At 45.7% G+C, this 12,794-nt stretch overlaps 1 protein-coding gene across 17 annotated transcripts in view; it reads right to left on the bottom strand.

The window, feature by feature from the left end:
* Positions 1–5,888: 5,888 nt before the first annotated feature.
* The window catches only part of LOC111196860 (NACHT, LRR and PYD domains-containing protein 14-like), a 318,472-nt gene continuing 311,566 nt past the window's right edge, over positions 5,889–12,794 (bottom strand). For all 17 annotated transcript variants that reach the window (XM_049477047.1, XM_049477053.1, XM_049477054.1 and 14 more), the window contains one exon: positions 5,889–6,702. In XM_049477047.1, the coding sequence (XP_049333004.1) occupies positions 6,140–6,702 (563 nt within the window). In that variant the 3' untranslated portion in view covers positions 5,889–6,139. The remainder of the gene's footprint in view (positions 6,703–12,794) is intronic.

Genomic DNA, 12,794 nt, shown 5'->3' with positions numbered 1-12,794 from the left:
ATAAACTCAAATAAAACCACAAACAAAAACTGTTTTTCAAACATATCAAATATACTAATACATGTACTACAGCTCCTTCTAAAAAAATCAGCATATTGTGATAAAGTTAATTCTTTTCCATAATGAAATGATAAAAATTAAACTTTTATATATTTTAGATTCATTGCACACCAACTGAAATATTTCAGGTCTTTATTGTTTTAATACTGATGATTTTGGCACACAGCTCATGAAAACCCAAAATTCCTATCTCACAAAATTACCATATCATGAAAAGGTTCTCTAAACGAGCTATTAACCTAATCATCTGAATCAACAAATTAACTCTAATCACCTGCAAAAGATTCCTGAGGCTTTTAAAAACTCCCAGCCTGGTTCATTACTCCATACTCACTTCAAACCATAATCATGGGTAAGACTGCCCTCCTGACTGCAGTACAGAAGGCCATCATTGACACCCTCAAGCAAGAGGGTAAGACACAGAAAGAAATTTCTTAATGAATAGTCTGTTCCCAGAGTGCTGTATCAAGACACATCAGTGGGAAGTCTGTGGGAAGGAAAAAGAAGAAGAGGTGAGAAGAGACGAGAAGAGGTGACCGGTGATCGGACCCTGAGGAAAATTGTGGAGAACAATTCCAGAAATTGGGGGACCTGCGGAAGCAGTGGACGGAGTCTGGAGTAGAAACATCTAGAGCCACCGTGCACAGGCGTGTGCAGGAAACGTGCTACAGGTGCCGCATTCCCCAGGTCAAGCCACTTTTGAACCAGAAACAGCGGCAGAAGCGCCTGACCTGGGCCGGAGTCTGGAGGAAGACTGGGGAGAGGGAAATGCCAAAATGCCTGAAGTCCAGTGTCAGTGATGGTCTGGGGTGCCATGTCAGCTGCTGGTGTTGGTCCACTGTGTTTTATCAAGGGCAGGGTCAATGCAGCTAGCTATCAGGAGATTTTGGAGCACTTCATGCTTCCATCTGCTGAAAAGCTTTATGGAGATGAAGATTTCATTTTTCAGCAGGACCTGGCACTTGCTCACAGTGCCTAAACCACTGGTAAATGGTTAACTGACCATGGTATTACTGTGCTCAATTGGCCTGCCAGCTCTCCTGGCCTGAACCCCATAGAGAATCTGTGGGATATTGTGAAGAGAAAGTTGAGAGACGCAAGACCAACACTCTGGATGAGCTTAACGCCGCTGTAGAAGCATCCTGGGCCTCCAGAACACCTCAGCAGTGCCACAGGCTGATTGCCTCCATGCCACGCCGCACTGAAGCAGTCATTTCTCCAAAAGGATTCCCGATCAAAGTATTGAGTGCATAACTGAACATAATTTTTTGAAGGTTGACTTTTTTTGTGTTAAAAACACTTTTCTTTTATTTGTCGGATGAAATATGCTAATTTTTTTAGATAGGGATTTTTGTTTTTTCTTTACTTTTTTGCCAAAATCATCAATATTAAAACAATAAAAGACTTGAACTACTTCAGTTGTGTGTAATGAATCTAAAACATATGAAGGTCTAAAGTTTATCAGTACATTACAGAAAATAATGAACTTTATCACAATATGCTAATTTTTTAAGAAGGACCTGTAGATCTTTATATATTGCAGTAGCATTCCTGTCCTTTTTACCGGATCTGATCAGAACAAGTCAGTCATTTGTAACACTGCTAATCTCTTTGTATCCAGTACTGGAGAGAAAAGAACTGGTATCAGATGGAGCTTTGAGAAATTGCAGGTCCTGTGATGTTCCTCGTTCTTCTCCTTTAGAGAATGTGGGTGTTCGACGAAGACATCAGATTAAACTGTCGTGTCGTGACGTGATGTACGTTCCCGGCCTCTACAAGATCTTTGATGAAGTCCTGGGTATGTGGATGAGGCAGTGTTAATTTTGACAACAAATTTTGATTTGGTTTTAGCCATAGTCATAGTTTTAGTCCAGTTTTAGTCGACTAAATACCATAAGAATATAGTTGACTAAAATTACAGTCAATTTAGTCGACTAAAATGTAAAGGGTGTAAATGTAAATGCTTTTTCATCAGTTCCCTTGAATTATTAATTATACACTTATGAAAATTAAACATTTATTAACCAGTTGTGTCATATTGTTAATGTTTGAATGTGAAATATATTCATATATGATTTAATGTAAATTATTAAATATGTTTTTTTATCTGACCATGGATGCTGAGAGACCCACACTGATTGGATGACAACCCCTCTTTTCCTGCATCTCCACCTTCACTAAAGTAGTTGTGATTGGATCTCTTCCTAACTGGTCCCTACCTTTCACAAGAGTAAATCAGTTCTGATTGGATGTCGTCCCTGCCAAACATTTTAATCTCGTTTTTATTCGTTGACGAAAATGTCAGTTAATTTCGTCTCAATTAAATTTTCTATGCTGTTTTTATTTAGTTTTCGTCTCGGAAAAAAACTATGACGAAAATTATTTGTCAACGAAATTAACATTGGTGCGCGCTCCTGAGAGAGGGTGCTTTTCCTGGCGGGGGTGCTGAATTCAGCACAACACTTGCTTTACACTCGATGTCAGTGATGAGAGCAATAAATCGCAAACAAAAACATTATACTGCAATAAAAACGAGTTTTGGGGTTTGGGTTATCAAACGTTTATATTAACTGCTGCCAAAAATCTCTATGAAATGTTAAGTTATATTCTTTTAATAAAAAGATACCATCGTTAGAAGTATAAATATACAAAATAATAATAATAAGCAAATCTGTTTTATATATTATATTATTTTAAATAGTAGGTGATCCGTTTTTGTCATATATGTATACAGGGTTCCCGCAGGTCCTTAAAAAGTCTTAAAACAACTTAAATTTAAATCTGGGTAAATTAAATTGTCTTAAGTTTACTTGAAATTTGCTGTAGGTATTACATTCTCAGACAGTGCGTTTAATGCCGATGGAAAAACACAGTGGCCAGCTAGCTAACATACTAACTTTATCTAACTAAATAAGTTAGCGAACATTAGCAGGGATAGAACTAATGTTAGCATAGAGCTAGCTAACATTAGCGGCGAGTTGGCTAATTTACTAACTTTAGCTAACTGAAGTGAGTTCGCTAACGTTAGCAGGGATAGAACTAAGGTTAGCAGAGAGCTAGCTAAATTTAGTGACGAGTTAGCTAATTTACTAACTTTAGCTAACTAAAGTGAATTCGCTAACGTTAGCAGGGATAGAACTAAGGTTAGCAGAGAGCTATCTAACATACTAACATTAGCTAGCTAAAGCAGGCTAGCTAACATTACCAGGCATAGAAGTAAGGTTAGCTGAACGCTAGCTAACATTAGTTGTGAGTTAGCAAACATACTGACATTAGCAGCAAGCTAACTAATGTTAGCAGCAAGCTAGCTAACATACTAACTTTAGGTAGCTTAAACGAGCTAGCTAACTTTATCAGGAATAGAACTAAGAATAGCAGAGAGCTAGCGAACATTAGCAGCGAGTTAGCTAACATACTAACGTCAGCAGAAAGTTAGCTAACTTTACCGGAGAGAGAACCAAAGAAATTCTGACTATATTTTTGTGTCTTAAATTATATTTATTGAGGTCTTAAAAGGTCATAAAAAGCATTACATTTGACTTTTAAAATGGTGCAAGAACTCATTTCACACGTATTTTCTTTTTAAACAGTAAATGTAATGTGGAAAATTATGTTTAGGTTGTAACGAGACCTTTGGTTGGATTTAACTAATAATAAACAGGAGTACAGATAAAAATATATTTTATTTATTTGTGATTAACTGTAATTCTGTAAATGTTGTTGTAAGTCACTATAAGGTGGATTTAAATTCTTTTTTTTTAGTAAATGTTTCTCCCCCCAATATAAAACCCGCTCCTACACCTTTAGTTGTGAGTGTTTATAAAGTTGATATTTTTAAGATGAAATGCTGTTTTTGAATCAGGTATCGGGGAAAGTTTGGGGGAAAGGAAAGATCCTGCAGATCTTGATGAAGACGTGTGTTCTGGAGCTCAGTGCTGTTTTTGAAAGAGGAGAAGATTGTTCTGTTCAGCCTCCAGCGTAAATCTACTTCTTTATCCTCCTCCTCCTTCTGATCCTCCTGCTTTTTATTATTATCATAATAATCCTGTTTAATAACCATTACACACATTCTCTTTTGAAGGAAAAGAAGAAGCAGCAAAATCAACAACAAAGTCTAAAGAAAAAAGGAGAGATGTGTTTTTTCTCCAGCACTGTTTACATCTGTTCATCTTATGTTTATCAAACTGAGCAAAGCAAAAATATTATATAATATATATAATAAACCTACTCAGTTATTGAGACTTTAATAACCAGTGTATTTCTTTGTTTCTATATTTATTATTATTATTACATATAGATATAGATCCACTCACACATCTTTAGCATTGCTTCAACCGCTTTGTTGAGGAGATGATCTTAAAAGTTAATTCTGAATCTGAATTGATTGAAGGTCATTTATGGGTAATTTTTTGCCAATATATTTTCATAAATAAGCTCCATTCCAACCTTTATATTACCTTTAATAGTGGGCCAGAAGGGTTCAAATAGACCACTGAAGGTGTGTCGTCATTTTGTAGTCGGCTCCATGTTGTTTATGCTCATATTTGGGGTTCAGTGTCTAAAAGGTTCAGACCTATAAGAAAAGTGAATGGGCTTTTCAAAAACTGGCCTCTGTCACATTGTGTGTTCAGAACCTGTACGTTTTATTCTGTGTACATTTTACTCCTAAATATCGCTGCATTCTGCGCAACACCAGTGAACTTCTGTCAGATCACGTTCTAGATTATTCTTCTTCTTCACAGAGAATCATTAAAGTATTTAAACAGGTGAAAACTCTTATCAGTCTGGTGATGTTGAGCAGTGTAGACTGTGTTAGAGCTTTAAAATGCAGATAATAAGAGAAAGTGAGCTTTTACTGTTCAGGAGTAGCGCTTCCCTGCAGGGTTTATTATTTAGTTATGGTCATTAGTTTATTAGAGCACACCTGACCCAAATAATCAACTAATTAACTAACTAATCAACTAACTACCTGCCCTCGCTGAGTGATACAGCAGAAAAACTAGAAGGACAGAGTTACTCCAGAAACACAGAGCTAACCCCGCTAACTTAAGAGCCATAAAGTATAAAATACCTAATGTAAAACTACTAAAACAATGAGCCAGAAGCACCAAACAGCTCTAATGTACAATCATGTACTTAGTGAGTAACTCCTTAAAGAAGTGGAAACATGGGCCGGTTCTTAAAAGGTTCGCAGGAACCGGAACCGGCTCCAGCACCAGCACTTTGTTGGTGGAAAAGAGGTATCTGTGCTGCTGGGTTACAGGATTTCTGCTGTAACACTCTCAGCTCTCCTCAATGAGGGCAGTTAGTTTATTAGTTGGATCAGCTGTGTGTAAATATGCTGTAAATATACGGCCAAAGTTCGCTGGCTGGTTCCCTGCCGATCTCTGCAGCTGTACTGTAGCATTAGCTTAAAGCTAACTTCTCTAATTTTTAGAGAAAAAAAATTAAAGCTAATTTTTCTCATTACGACTCTTTAACGATCTCGTAATTCAGAGGATCCAGTGATGTTTAGGAGATAAATGTACACAGAATAAAACGTAAAGGGGTCTGAACATATTTATTTACTACACAATGTGAGTAGAGAAAACAAACGCTTAGACACGGAAGCTGTACGAGGACTACAGAATGACGCAGGACTTCAGTGGACGGTACTGCAGCTTTGTTGAGGGACAGATGGTGTCATGGACAAGACAAGACAAGACAAGAAACTACAACAAGCAAAAGACCAAAAAACAGAAATGTTAATTACACCACCAAACTTGACTCCAACTTCCACCATAATCTGATCACACAAACCAAACACACAAAAAATCATCACACTCCTCTTCACCTTTCTTCATTTATTTAGCTTTATTAATATGAACCTATTTTACAATAAAATAAAACAATAATGAACAATAATAACAGTAGTGAATAAAGATAACAATAATTAAAATAAAGGTTCTGGAAAAAAATACAAAATCATCTATATAAAATATTTACATGCTTATATTTATACAAACATTCTCCCTCCTACACACACACACACACACACACACACACACACACACACATGGAATCTCTGTTACACACAGGGTTATTCTATCTTACACAGACGCACTGAGGAGCCAGAACTATAAACCCTAATCCCTGCATAGAGGGGCTGAGTGAAGGTGGTGTAGAATGTGTGTAAGTGTGTGAGAGTGTGTGAGGGTGAGTGTGTATCAGAGGAGACTCTGTAGAAGGACAGAGTGCCGGAGGGACAGTCCACATACACTCCTACTCTCCTACAGCCGGAGGGAGGAGTGGAGAGTTCAGTTCTGTTATTATTGTGACGAACAGAGTATCTGTTATCAGTGCAGATCAGACTCCAGGAGTTTATATTCCGTCCAAACCAACAGTCTGATCCGTCTCCTTTCCTGCTGATGGTTTTATAACTCAGAGCTACAGCAGCTCCTCCTCCTCTCCACTCAGCCTCCCAGTAACAGCGTCCAGTAACACCAGTAACTCTCTCTCTACTCAGAACCTGCGACCAATCAAATCTCTCTGGATGATCAGGATACGACTGCAGCTCCTCTCCACACTCCACCCTCCTGTTCTCCTCACTCAGAGAGAGATTACACTGCGCTGTGTTCAGATCCAGAGTGAAATCACAGAACCCTGAACACAACAACACACACAGAGTGTATTTAGTGTGTGTGTAGTGTTATATTTAGTGTGTGTAGTGATATATTTAGTGTGTAGTGATATATTTAGTGTGTGTGTGATATATTCAGTGTGTGCAGTGTTATATTTACTGTGTGTGTGATATATTCAGTGTGTGTAGTGTTATATTTAGTGTGTGTAGTGTTATATTCAGTGTGTGTAGTGTTATATTTAGTGTGTGTAGTGTTATATTTAGTGTGTGTGGTGTTAAATTTAGAGTGTGTAGTGTTATATTTAGTGTGTAGTGTTATATTTAGTGTGTAATGTTATATTTATTATATGTAGTGTTATATTTAGTGTGTGTGTTATATTTAGTGTGTGTGTTGTTATATTTAGTGTGTGTAGTGTTATATTTAGAGTGTGTGTAGTGTTATATTTAGAGTGTGTAGTGTTGTATTTAGTGTGTAATGTTATATCTAGTGTGTGTGTGTTGTTACATTTAGTGTGTAGTGTTATATTTAGTGTGCGTGTGTTATATTTAATGTGTAGTGTTATATTTAGTGTGCGTGTGTTATATTTAATGTGTAGTGTTATATTTAGTGTGTGTGGTGTTATATTTATTATATTGTGGCACGGGCAGCCTGACAGCCGCGCTGCCAAGCAGCCTGAAGAAGCCCCACCAGCGGAACACCGCTGTCCGCGGTGCTGAACGCTCCTCCTTGTTCAGCACCACTGTTGTGGAAAGCCGCTCGGACCGCGTGGCTAGGGGGTGGGGCACGGCAATCACGCACGGCTGGCGGCCACTGAGGCACCCAGCTGAACCGCGGCTCCGGACACGAGGACGCCGTTATAAAAGGAGAAAGACAGAGGAGCTCGGGGTGGCCGGTTCTACCCCACCAGTTAACTAACCGTTGTTTCTCTTTTTTCCCTTTCTCTCTCTCTCTCGCTCTGTCTCTGACAGCGGACTGACGAGAAGCAGACGGCGCAGCGGAGGTCACACGCTTAGAGTGCTCTATCCTCGGCAGAAAGTTGACCTATCCCTGGCTTCAGCTACTGGCTTTCTCCCCAGTCTTCACTACGCCCACAAGACAGTAGCTGTACCCCCCCCCACTAGATTTTTTTTCCCTTTCTCTCTCTCTCTCTCTCTCTCTCTCTCTCCAGCCTCTCTGGAGCTACATTCCCCTGCCTGGCCAGGTGTGCTTAGTATTGTCGCACCCTGGCATTATTGATTTAGTTTGTTCCGGCCGATGGCCGTGTATTTCTGTTAAATCTCAATTTTTTTTCCCAAATAAAATACCCCCTACGGGTGGGTTTTGTGAGACTGTCGTCTTTCCTCCCATTTTTTTTAAGGGTCTAGCGCCCCTGGCGCCACAGTGGTGGAGAATGCGGGAACCCCCATGCTAGAACCCTAGGAGGCGACCTAGATATCTAGAACAAAAAAAAAAAAAATTTTTTTTTTATTTTTTTTATTATTATTATTATTGTTTTTTTTTCCTCTCCCCTTCTCTTATTCTTTTCTATTTCCTTCTCTCCTCTCTTGCTCCCCCTCTTATCATCCCTCCTGGGCCCAAAGGCCGTGAAGGACGGGGAGGATGGACCAGTTACTGCAACATCTGTTGGAGAGCAACCTGCGACAGCATGAGGTAACGCAGGAGTTGACCAGGGGATTGAAGGAGGTGACTGAAGAACTGGTAACACGCCGACGGACGCCCGCCCTGTCGCCGCTCCCCGACAACAAAAGATCAGCACAACATCTCCTCACCAAGCTCACCTCCGAAGACGACATCGAAGCCTACCTGTACACCTTTGAATCAATCGCAGAAAGGGAAGTATGGGACAAGGAGGACTGGGCGAATATTTTGGCTCCCTTTTTGACTGGTGAGGCCCAGCTTGCCTACTATGCCCTTACCCCCGCAGATGCGCAGGATTACCAGCTGCTGAAAGCGGAGATCCTGGACCGCCTCCGGCTCGGCCCCGCAGCGGCTGCCGCGGAGTTCCACCGTTGGAAGTACCGACACACAGACTCCCCCCGGGTCCAAATGTCACAACTCCTCCGCATCACCCGCCGTTGGCTCCAGCCAGATCGTATGACGGTCGCAGGCATCATAGAGCGAATAGCCATGGACCGTTTTCTGCGCTCCTTGCCCGGGGAGTTGCAAAAATCTGTTGGGTGGAAGGATCCAGCCTCATCCAAGGAGATGGTGGAGGCTACAGAGGCTGCAGAGTCGGTTCTCGCCATTAACCGACATGAAAGGAGAGAAGCGCCTGCCCCGGCCCCCAGGCGCGAATTCAGCCGTCCGCGGCGGGAGGACAGGGAGAAGGCAGATTTTTTTCCCCGCCATGCACAGGGCACTCCGGGGCGAGCTAATAACCCAGTGCCCAGTCCCCGCGATGAACCGATGCCCACTGAGCGTGACCAACCCAGGGGCCCCGCAAGAACCTGGCTGGTCGGCTGCAGCTATCACGAACCGCCCGAACAAACGAGCCGAACCAGAACCTTCCATGTAGACGGCCGGCCCCTCCAAGCCACCCTGGATACAGGTAGCTCCATCAGCCTCGTCAGGCGTTCGGCTGTTCCGTGGCTCAAACCTGACGGGAGAACCCTTGAGGTGGCCTGCATACATGGGGATGTACGACGGGTTCCCACAGCTGCTGCTCACGTCCGTGGCCAGACCGGTAACTATCCCATTTTACTCGGTCTCCTTAATGACCTCCCTGTCCCCCTCTTAGTAGGTCGGGACTTCCCCGCCTTCGACCGGGAGCTGCGGCAGAGCTCGGATTGGGTCCCCCCACTCCGCCACCGCCCACGACCTAGGAAACGTCGTGAGCCGAGGAGGCGTGCGCTGCTAGTACCCACGGCGGACGAGAGTGAGGAGGCAGGCTCGGAAGGTGAGCACACACCCCCTGCTAATTTCCTCTCTTCTCTGTACCAGCAGGTTGTAGCCGAGGGTGAGTTCTAGCGCGAACAGAAAGAGGACGACAGGCTGAAAAACGCGTGGGATAACGTGCGGGTAGTTAATGGGGCCGTCCACGGCCCGACACCCCTTCCCCCCACCTATTTTAAGGTTGAGGACAACCTCCTCTACCGAGTCACTCTCCTCGGAGCCGAACAGGTAGAGCAGTTGGTAGTGCCTCGCACACGGATAGACACAGTTATGCATCTCGCACACCGCCACCCCCTTAGCGGACATCTAGCGTCCCAAAACACTCTTAATCGTATACTACCTCGTTTCTATTGGCCCAGCATACATGCGGAGGTTAAAAATTTCTGCCAACGCTGCCCACGGTGTCAGATCACCTCCCCAAAAAGACCAGCACCAGCCCCATTAATTCCGCTCCCCATTATTGGCATCCCTTTCGAGCGAATTGGCATGGATATAATAGGCCCCCTCCCTAAGTCGGCCCGGGGGCACGAATATATACTCACCCTCGTAGATTACGCCACTAGATTCCCGGAAGCCATACCCCTACGAAAAGCTACCTCGCGCGCCATCGCTCGCGAGCTTGTGCTTTTAATTAGCCGCGTCGGTATCCCCCGTGACATTATATCGGACCAGGGCACCCCCTTTATGTCCAAGTTGATGTCGGACCTGTGTAAACTGTTATGCATTAAACAGCTGCGCACGTCCGTCTGGCACCCCCAGACTGACGGACTTGTAGAAAGATTCAATCAAACACTGAAACGCATGCTCAAGCGCACGGTCGAACAGGATGGCCGAGATTGGGACCAGCTGCTGCCCCACGTATTGTTCGCCGTTCGCGAAATCCCGCAGGCCTCCTCGGGGTTCTCCCCCTTTGAGCTATTGTATGGCCGCCGCCCTCGAGGCCTCTTAGACGTGGTCAAAGAAGCCTGGGAAAACCAGCCCTCACCACACCGCTCCGTCATAGACTATGTGCGCCACATGCAGCAGCGCCTCGACCAGGTCTGGCCCATCGTGAGGGAGAACATGGAGGCTGCCCAGCGTGCCCAACAGCGTGTGTATAACCGCCCTGCCCAACTCAGGGAATTCCAACCCGGAGGTCGTGTGATGGTCCTGATACCGACCTCCACCTGCAAATTTCTGGCCTCTTGGCAGGGACCAGTCACGGTGAAGGAAAAAGTGAGTGAGGTGAACTACCGAGTGGAACAACCGGGTAAGAGGAAAAAGGAGCAAATTTACCATGTCAATCTTCTAAAAAAATGGCTCGAACCTGTACCTCTCCTGTCTGCCTTTGCCCATAGCAGTCCTGCAGAAACTCCTATCGCTGCCTCGTTTGGTCCTGAACTGAGCCCCCATCAGCGCCAAAACCTCACAGAGTGCCTGTCCCGTTTCAGGAGAGTATTTTCTGAACAGCCGGGTAAGACCCACATCATTCACCACCAAATACACACCCCCCCTCAGACAATCATCCGGCAGCGTCCCTACAGGCTGCCCGAGGCTCGTCGGCAGGCCGTCGAGGAGGAGGTACAAAGGATGCTAGCCCTTGGGGTCATCGAGCCTTCCCATAGCCCATGGTCCAGCCCGATTGTGTTGGTGCCGAAGCCCGACGGCAGTTGGCGCTTCTGTAATGACTTTCGCAAATTGAATGAGATTGCTCTGTTTGACTCCTATCCTCTTCCCAGGGTGGACGAACTGATTGACCAACTCGGGAAGGCCAGGTTCGTAAGCACCCTCGACCTCACGAAAGGCTACTGGCAGGTCGCGCTCGCCCCAGCAGCCAGAGAGAAGACTGCCTTTTCCACGCCCTCTGGCCACTGGCAATACACCGTTCTGCCGTTCGGACTACACGGAGCCCCGGCCACGTTCCAGCGGCTGATGGACATCCTGCTCCGCCCGCACACCACGTATGCAGCCGCTTACCTGGACGACGTGATCGTGTACTCAGAGACCTGGGCCGAACACCTGTTCCACCTCAGTAAGGTTCTCACCACCCTACAGGATGCCGGACTCACCGCCAACCCCTCCAAGTGCCATCTCGGGCTGACCGAGGCCCAATATTTGGGCTATAGGATAGGCAGGGGTCTGCTCCGGCCGCAAGAGAAGAAAATCCAAAGCATCCTGCACTGGCCACGCCCCCGCACCAAGACTGACGTGCGAGCTTTCCTCGGTCTAGCGGGGTACTACCGCCGCTTTGTTCCACACTTTTCCACGACGGCCTCACCCCTAAGTGACCTCACCAAGAAGAACCAACCCGAGCAAGTCCGATGGTCCCCGGAGGCCCAAGAAGCCTTCGAACACTTAAAAAGACACCTGACCTCTGAGCCCGTCCTGAGAAGTCCGGACTTCGACAAACCCTTCGTCCTCCAGACCGATGCATCCAACACAGGCCTCGGGGCGGTGCTCACGCAGGAAACCGAACAGGAAGAGCACCCCGTGCTCTATATCAGCCGCAAACTTAACCCTGCCGAACGCAATTATGCCACTGTAGAACGCGAAGCCTTGGCCATCAAGTGGGCTGTGGAGGAACTCAGGTACTATTTAACGGGTAGGCCCTTCACCCTTGTTACAGATCACGCCCCCTTAACATGGATGGCAAAGGCCAAAGACACCAACCCTCGCGTGACACGTTGGTTTCTGTCAATCCAGGACTTCGCGTTCCGGGTACGTCACCGAGCAGGCCGGCTGAACGCCAATGCAGACGCCCTCTCTCGTCGTCCGGACTCTGACTCGGGGACTGCGGGCTCCCCTGGTAGGTCTCTGAGGGGGGGGGTCTGTGGCACGGGCAGCCTGACAGCCGCGCTGCCAAGCAGCCTGAAGAAGCCCCACCAGCGGAACACCGCTGTCCGCGGTGCTGAACGCTCCTCCTTGTTCAGCACCACTGTTGTGGAAAGCCGCTCGGACCGCGTGGCTAGGGGGCGGGGCACGGCAATCACGCACGGCTGGCGGCCACTGAGGCACCCAGCTGAACCGCGGCTCCGGACACGAGGACGCCGTTATAAAAGGAGAAAGACAGAGGAGCTCGGGGTGGCCGGTTCTACCCCACCAGTTAACTAACCGTTGTTTCTCTTTTTTCCCTTTCTCTCTCTCTCTCGCTCTGTCTCTGACAGCGGACTGACGAGAAGCAGACGGCGCAGCGGAGGTCACACGCTTAGAGTGCTCTATCCTCGGCAGAAAGTTGACCTATCC

Source organism: Astyanax mexicanus, chromosome 4 (assembly GCF_023375975.1).
Source record: "Astyanax mexicanus isolate ESR-SI-001 chromosome 4, AstMex3_surface, whole genome shotgun sequence".
Lineage (NCBI taxonomy): Eukaryota > Metazoa > Chordata > Actinopteri > Characiformes > Acestrorhamphidae > Astyanax > Astyanax mexicanus.
This window is presented reverse-complemented; position numbering and strand designations above follow the sequence as displayed.